Source organism: Chlorocebus sabaeus, chromosome 22 (genome assembly GCF_047675955.1).
Source record: "Chlorocebus sabaeus isolate Y175 chromosome 22, mChlSab1.0.hap1, whole genome shotgun sequence".
Classification (NCBI taxonomy): domain Eukaryota; kingdom Metazoa; phylum Chordata; class Mammalia; order Primates; family Cercopithecidae; genus Chlorocebus; species Chlorocebus sabaeus.
In genome coordinates, this window is record NC_132925.1 from 49,432,351 (window position 1) to 49,440,215 (window position 7,865).

General features: G+C 52.5%; 1 protein-coding gene across 2 annotated transcripts; it reads left to right on the forward strand.

The window, feature by feature from the left end:
* Positions 1 to 223: 223 nt before the first annotated feature.
* Positions 224 to 3,513, forward strand: TRH (thyrotropin releasing hormone). 2 transcript variants are annotated; one of them, XM_007985355.3, is made up of 3 exons: positions 224 to 336; positions 1,286 to 1,504; positions 2,170 to 3,513. In XM_007985355.3, exons 2-3 carry the CDS (start codon positions 1,294 to 1,296, stop codon positions 2,661 to 2,663), a joined length of 705 nt encoding a protein of 234 aa, XP_007983546.1. In that variant the 5' UTR covers positions 224 to 336; positions 1,286 to 1,293; the 3' UTR covers positions 2,664 to 3,513. The 2 variants fall into 2 exon arrangements, with proteins under 2 accessions (XP_007983546.1, XP_072865721.1); XM_073009620.1 differs by lacking the exon at positions 224 to 336 and having other exon boundaries at positions 1,200 to 1,504.
* The last annotated feature ends 4,352 nt before the right edge of the window (positions 3,514 to 7,865 follow it).

A 7,865-nucleotide genomic window follows, 5' to 3' on the forward strand; every position in this document is an offset into this window, starting at 1 on the left:
GGTGATGCAGAAACGACCCCGCGCCGGCGCCCCATCCTGCGGCCAGTGTCTCCGCGCCCTGGCTCGCGTCCCCACCGTTCCCGCCCCAGATTTCCGGAGGAGCAGTCGGGCGGGGTCCCGCGGGGCCAGCTGCCGTCAGCGCCCCTTCCCGGCGGCCGCGACCCCTCCCCGCTGACCTCACCGGAGCCGCCGCCTCGCGCAGATAAAAGCGGCGGCCCGGCTGAAGAGCGCTCGGCAGGCGCCCGGGGTCCTCAGCGCTACGGACTCCTGACCTGCCGACTGCGGACCCCAAGTCCCCGGATCCTGGACCCATCCTGTGGAGCCCACGCCCGGCAGGTAACCGCCCCGACCCCTCTCCTTCCGCAGGCGGCGTCCGGGAGCACTGGAAAGGGAGCCCTCTCGGCCCGCCCTCGCCTTCGGTTCTCCGAGAGCTTCCTGGAGCGCAGGGCCGGTGCACAGGCGGGCGCTGCGCTCGCACCCCCGTTTCCTCCCCGAGCGCCGGCCGGGGACCCGACAGGAGGCGCGGCGCGGGCACACCGCTGGCGCTCGCTGCTGGGCACTCAGGTCCGCGGAGGCGGAGCGCAGGGTGGGAGCTCCGCGACACCCCCTGACCGGGTGCGGCCGGACAGATCTGGGCATTCAGGGCGTCGGCGTGAGAAACTGGGAGTTCGAATCCCAATCTCAACGCTACAAATAGAATTTTAGCGTTGAAATTAGGATTTTAGCTTTAGAAGCAGAGTCCTGGCTTAGTCATGAAAGCTTAACATTAGAAATAGAATTTTAGCTTTACAAATAGACTTTGAGCTTTAGAACCCGAATCTTAGCTTTGGAATGAAGATGTCGGCCATGGAGCTTAGAATTAGAACGTGGCGGGAGTCTTGGCGGGGACACAACCGTTAGTGTCGCGGCTGTGCCTGGCGCTGCAATCTCAGTGGTTGCACTCCCGGCGAGGCAGTCCCAGCGTCGGCTCCCCCAGCTCCGCGTCACATTGAAGGGTGGCAGTGGCACTGGTGATGGGGTTCCCATGACCCCCTGTCTTGCTCAAGTATAACTGGGCGCAGGCACTACAGGCACCCGTGGGGATGAGGATGCCTAGAGGGAGCGGTGTGGACGCAGAGCCGGGGCGGACCCCGCCGCTGCTTCCGCCCCTGCACAAGGGGCAGTGGTCCTGCTCCTGAGAGAGCGGTTGAACTGTGCGTGGTTTGTTTCCGGCGGGCGTCTGGAAAGACGGAGCGGGATGTGATGGGATTCGGTGCGCTCAGGCTCTCTCTGTCCTCTAACCCAGACGCCGCGATGCCCGGCCCTTGGTTGCTGCTCGCCCTGGCTTTGACCCTGAACCTGACCGGTGTCCCTGGCGGCCGTGCTCAGCCAGAGGCGGCCCAGCAGGAGGCAGTGACAGCCGCGGAGCGTCCGGGCCTGGATGACCTCCTGCGCCAGGTGGAGCGCGTCCTCTTCCTCCGGGAAAACATCCAGCGGCTGCAAGGGGACCAGGGTGAGCACTCCGGTGAGTGGATGGGACTGTCGAGGACTGTTGGGCTAGGCTGCCGGGAGAGCGGTGGAAGCCTGGAGGCAGAGAGGAGGGTAGGCTTGGTCATCAGCCTCCTGCTTTTCTGAAGCTCAGAAACCCTCCCTGGCCGCGCCTGGGCAGGATCTGGAGTGGACCATTCCTTGGGGTCAGATTCCTCCCCGTCTCCATGCTGGAAATATTTCACAGGGAGGAGGCCCTCGGTGGGGAAGCGTCTGTGTGCCAGGGAGAGTTTCTTTGTATGTGACAGTTTGAATTACTATTGACTAGGCACTTCTGTGCCAGACACTATTCTAAGCGCTTAAAACACCTTATCACACTGTTTGATCTTCCTAACAACCTCCTAGTTAGGTACTGTTATTACCATTTTACACAGAAGAAAACTGAGTCTCCCATCAATCAATTGAGTTGCTTATGGTCAGACAACTAGGGAGTGCCAGAACTGGGATTGGAACCCAGAGGCAATGCCTTTGACTGTTGTGTAACTGTATATCTGTGAGGCCTGAGGGGCAGGTGAAAGACCGTGGCTCTGAGTGGGAGCTGCAGGAAATGTACTCTGCCTGGGAGAAAAGCTGGAGTGGGCACTCAGGCGCCTGCCTATTACACGGATTACGGGCCCCTCACTGACCTCTTTCTTTCCCCAGCGTCCCAGATCCTTCAATCTGACTGGCTCTCCAAACGTCAGCATCCAGGCAAAAGAGAGGAGGAGGAGGAAGAGGGAGTTGAAGAAGAGGAAGAGGAAGAAGCCGGGGCTGTGGGACCCCACAAACGGCAGCACCCTGGCCGACGGGAAGATGAGGCTTCATGGTCAGTTGATGTAACCCAGCACAAGCGGCAGCATCCTGGCCGGCGCTCCCCCTGGCTTGGGTATGCTGTCACGAAGCGGCAGCACCCAGGCAGAAGGCTGGCAGGTCCCAAGGCTCAAAGGAGCTGGGAAGAAGAGGAGGAGGAGGAAGAGAGAGAGGAAGAGCTGATGCCTGAGAAACGCCAGCATCCGGGCAAGAGGGCCCTGGGAGGACCCTGTGGGCCCCAGGGAGCCTGTGGTCAGGCGGGCCTCCTGCTGGGGCTCCTGGATGACCTGAGTAGGAACCAGGGAGCTGAGGAAAAGCGGCAGCACCCTGGCCGGCGGGCTGCCTAGGTCAGGGAGCCCCTGGAGGAGTGAAGTCAAGTTTGTAGTCTAAGGATGTCTTGAGCCCTGTGTGCCCCACCATTCATGTCCTCTGCATTCTCTCATTAGATCCCTGACCATAAGCCTGAGCCCCTCCCTCCCCGCCCCATATTCACACACATCCTAGCCCCTGGCCTTGCCCTCTTCCTTTCAGCACGTCAGAAAATCAGCCTAGAAGTTTAAACCCCACTTTCCCCCACTTAGCACCACAGACAAAGGGGCAGATCCCAGAACCCCTGTCACCCCCACCTCCACAGGTCTGCTCCTTCCTTAGCCCTGGCTAAGAGGGTCCTTCTGTGTCTTGCAAAGGCTCCCCAAGTGGTACAGGGAGCCCCTGGGATGGCAGCCAGTGAGGGTGGGCTGAGACTGAGGCATTGATGTGCAAATCCAGCTTCCATCCCCTCCCCCATCTGGCAGGATTCTCCGTGTGTAAACTTCACCCCCAGGACCCAGGCTCTTCTCCTTTCTGGGCATCCCTTTGTGGGTGGGCAGAGCCCTGACCCACAGCTGTGTTTCTGCTTGGAGAAGCATATGTAGGGGAATACCCTATGGTGTTGCGCTGTGTGTGGCTGTGGGATAAATGTGTGTGGGAATATTGAAACATCGCCCAATAATTGTGGTTTGTATATAACCCTCTAAGCCCCTTTCCCTTGTCAATGACAGTCATCCTAATGATAATAAAACCTGCATCCAGATAATCACGGAGCTCTGTGGTTGCTGTTCTGTCGCAGCTGGCATGGGATTCTTCTTTTGCATTGAGAGGGATATTTAAAAGGGGATGGGACTAGAGTTCTCAGCTCTGCTGCAGAGGGAATCAGGGACCCTGGGGGGGGATGACAAGTCCTCTCTACTGTCCCCATTTCAGAACACACTTGGGAGGTAGATGGGGTTCTGGAGCCCAGTTGACTCCTGGGGAGACTAAGGCTTGGAGAGAAGGAAGGTCTTGCCCAGAGACACACAGCTGGCTGAGGTGGAGCCATGGGTCTGAGAGGTCAGCTCAGGGATTTGCCTTGAGTTTGCCGGATTTGGGAGGTAGGAGTGGTGGTAAGAGGGGAGGTTTGAGGGGAGGACTGGTCTGGCTCCGGTCTGTAATCTTCATGGTTCTGTTGACAGTCTGTGTCACCAAACAGCCTGTTAACCAACAGGAACAAATTGGGCAGAGGACCAGGCTGCAGTCAGGAGACACAAACCAGGGGTCTTCTGGGGCTCAGTGCAGGACAGGAGGGAGTGGTGTGGAGTAGAGTTAACTGAAGAAGTCACGTGAAGACGCTTGAATTCAAAAACTTTAAGAAATACCATGTGACTCTAATAATAATAATAAAACAAATATACAACACTTATGTGTCAGACACTGTCCTCAGCACTTTCCGTATATTAATTATTTTAATTCTTGACCGTCCTTCCAGATATTAGTATGTCCATTTTACTAATGAGGAAGTCAGGGTACAGCAAAGTTAAGTAACTTGTCTGAGCTGAATTTGGCCCACTCATGGCCAGTTTGCAACCTCTGACTGAAACGAAACCCCCAAATCCCCTTAGTTTTAGACTTTGAGTTAGTTAGATGATCCTCTGTTTGGTGGATGGATAGACTTTTCAACTTTTCTACAAACAGCTTTTGGTCACCTTCTGGGGCAGAGGGAGGTGGGAGAAAGAAGGGTGTCCAAGACCCAGCTCCTCTTCCTTTGGAGCTCATGGTTCAGGTGGGGTGGGGAGTGGGGAGACAGGAAAATCTAGGGTTGACAAGATGCATTCACACCATCTTCCCCATAATGCTCCTAAGAGCCGTCTGACATATTGAGCATTTGATGGATGAGAACTAACACCTCCTTATTTTCAGATGAGGGAACTAACAGAGACAAGGGTACTGCCCCAAGGTCAAGCATGTAGATCTGGCCTTCCCCCTGGGCTTGACTCTCCATACCCCTCAGCTGCCTTCTGGAAGCCCTTAACTACCTAACTGTCACCATCAGGGCAAGTGGGCCCTAGTAAGATTCCCTCTGCCCATAGACCCCCTCTGCAGGCAGGCCCTCTAAAGAGAAGAGAGGCTGCTCATGGAGCACTCTCTGGGTGCTCAGTGTTCACAGCCACTTTCTCACTGGCTCCTTGTGGTTGCCCAGGAGGCCAGTCTGCCATGTCCATTTGCAGTTGAGGAAAGTTGAGTTGCGGCTCAGTGTGGAGAAGTTAAGCCTAGGGATACATCCCACCCTCTTCTGCTGTCAAACTTCGTTGATTTGTGAGGTGTGGATTCTTCCTCAGAAATGAGGCCATTTGAAGAGTAAGAAGCCCACTCCCTCTAGCTCTTTAATGTTTTCTCCTTTGTCCCTATGAGTGATCATACCCATGCACCATAATAAAAAGGGTTTGGGCTTTTGTCACAGGCTGAACAAACGCTTAAGCCAGTTTGAGCTTCAGTCTTCTCATCTGTAATATGAGCACAATAATCTTGGCAGTCCCATCCCCTGCAGGATTGTTTTAAGATTAATTGAGGTCAAATGATAGGTGTACAGCTCCTGGCACAGTGCCAGGCACTGAGTTGATTCTTGATAAATGGCGTTTTTAGTTCTAATGCTCCAGGATAGAAGGGACTTAAAGCTGAAATTTGGAGACCAATTATTCCTCCCTTGCTTCATTCTCCAATCACAAAAGCGAACAAAAACAAACAAAACAAAAAGTTGATGGGGCTTTATTACAAGTCCATGCCAGGCATTAGGGCAAAATGGTCTGCTTGCTGCTCTCCAAACGTCTCTCTCCTTCTCACCCTCCCCGCCCCACACACACAGCCCAGGATGCTGTGCCTGTGTTGCTCTCTGTAGACTTCTACATTTCCCAGCCTCCCTTGCAGTTAGGGTAGAGTCATGTGACTAGTCCTGGCCAATGGGCTGTTAGCAGTAGATGTCACTTCCCAGTTTAGGCAATTAGAGCCAGTGTGCCTCATTCATCTCTTTCTTACTGTCATGGTGTATGAAAAGCCACACGCAGAGATGGCAGAGCACATGATAGATGGATTCTGAGCCCTGGCTTCACTAGATAGAAGTTAGGCACTACTTACCACATCAGACTTCTCATGTGTAAGAAATAAACATGTGTGCGTTAAGTCACAGAGATTTCAATTCTGATAAACACAGATGCCCACTCCATTCTCTTCTCACAGAAATCCTTCCCATCTTTTCCTTCTTACATGTGTCTGCTTTCATCAATGCTGCCTAGATCACGGCATGGCATGAAGTAGGTGCTCAATAAATATTTGCTGAATAGATGTTGAAAGCTTCAGGTCACTTCTATCTTAGTCCCCCAGCCTGACTTCCGGGGGGTCCCTACCCTTGAGGGGCTTCCATCCAATGGGGAAACAAGCAAACAGATGATGACGACTTAGTGTGAGAAGCGTGGGTTGTCAACTGAAGAACCATGAGGTTCACAAATTTGGAAAGGAGATTTTTATTTATTATAAAGGGTTGCAGCCTGCAGGAGGCCATTCTGACTGTCTGGGAAGGACAGCTTCCAGCCAGAAGCCAGACTCAACACTTCAAGGGAGGGGTAAAGGGGACTGGAATTTATGCTGAGATAGTTAACAGGTTATAGGAGGAGAAGTGATTACTCATGAAGGGGAGGCCTGGGCATAGTAGTAGGCTAACATGCATGAAACATGCATCTCATGTTCATTTTGGGGTGGAGACAACAGTCAAATGTATTACAATTAGGCCTATACATCAAAAGGTGATGCTGAGGACATAAAGGCCCTCTGTGCCCAGCCTTTATAGACTGGCCAGAACCACTCTGAGGTTGGTGGTCTTGTATCAGCAGGACTGCTGGTCAGTGGCTGTGTCCAAACCACAGAAATGGAGGGGCAGCATTGGGCAGTTGGTTGATGTCAGCATTGGAGCGAGTCTTTCAAAAGGGCTGGTTTCTGCTTAACCCTTAGGGAAGAAAGGCTAGTGGGAGTTATGGAAGGAGGGAATGTAACAGGGCATGTCTGACCTCCCATTAGGAAGTCAGTTTTTAAGGTTACCCTGGGGTCTCCTTAACGGAGAGGGAGTCCATTCAGTCAGTTTCGGGGCTTAAGATTTATTTTTATTTTTATTTTTCGTGGGGAATAAAGGATGCAAGAAGAACACAGATGAGAGAGCAACTCGGTCTGGTTGAGCAAAGAAGGCTTCCTGAAAGAGGAAACATCCAAGTAAACGATAAATAAGAGAAAAAACATTTAAGGCAGAAGAAAGAAGCATCAGCAAAGGGCCTGGTGGGAGACATAACGATTTCTTAGAGTTGCTAACATCTGAAATCTTCTACCCTATCTCCTAGCTCTAAGGGAATGAGCCGTGTTCCCCATGCTTCCTGGTTCAGGCCACGCTCCACACTGGGACTATAATTCCCGTAGTTTAGAAGCGTGAGAGCAATGCAGATTGGGGCGGAATGAAGGAAGCCTCCCTAGGGGAAGGGTATTTGAGTTGAGCTTTGAAGGATACAAGAGAAATATTTTTTTTCTTTCTGAGCCCTTACTCTGGGGCCAGACACTTTCACATCCACTCCCCAGCATACAGTGGGTGATCTGTAAATATATGTTGAATGAATAAATTACCCATCATAGTCATTCCCAGCATAAAGAAAAGGAAAAAGAGAAATGCGGTGACTTTTCTAAGTTCATTAGCCTGAAACCTTGGAGTTGTCTCTATACTCCCCTTCCCCTATTACTCACATTCAATTATTTCTATGTCCTGTAGATTACACCTCCTAACAAGTCTCAAATTCACCTACTTCCTTCCAACTCTTCAGCTACCATCCAGGCCACCATCATCCCTCATTGTGAGACTGCAGAGCCACCCCCTTGCTGGTCTCTGGCTTCTACTCTGGTCTCCCAAACCTATTCTCCACATAGGAGCCAGAGGGACCTTTCTGAAGTACAAATCTGATCACAGCACCCAGCGTGCTTGGAGCCCGCCAGTGGCTTCCATTTCACCTAGGAGGAAGTCCAACCTCCTGACCATAGCCAAGTGGCCTGCTCAATTGCCTCCTTTATGTTTCCTGAACATGCCTCAGGGTCTTTGTTCTGTTATTCCCTCTTTTCTCCTCATTATTTCTGCTTTACCTCCTAGTGTGCCTTCCTGTACTGTGGAGGTTGGAAAGCAGAAACTGTATTTGGAGCTCCTGTGCAGCTAGGTTTCTTTTTTTTTTTTT

Coding starts and splice junctions, on each gene's coding strand:
- TRH (XM_073009620.1), top strand. CDS start 1,243: ATGGGATTCGGTGCGCTCAGGCTCTCTCTGTCCTCTAACCCAGACGCC. Junction 1,505..2,169: donor GGACCAGGGTGAGCACTCCG/GTGAGTGGATGG, acceptor TTCTTTCCCCAG/CGTCCCAGATCCTTCAATCT.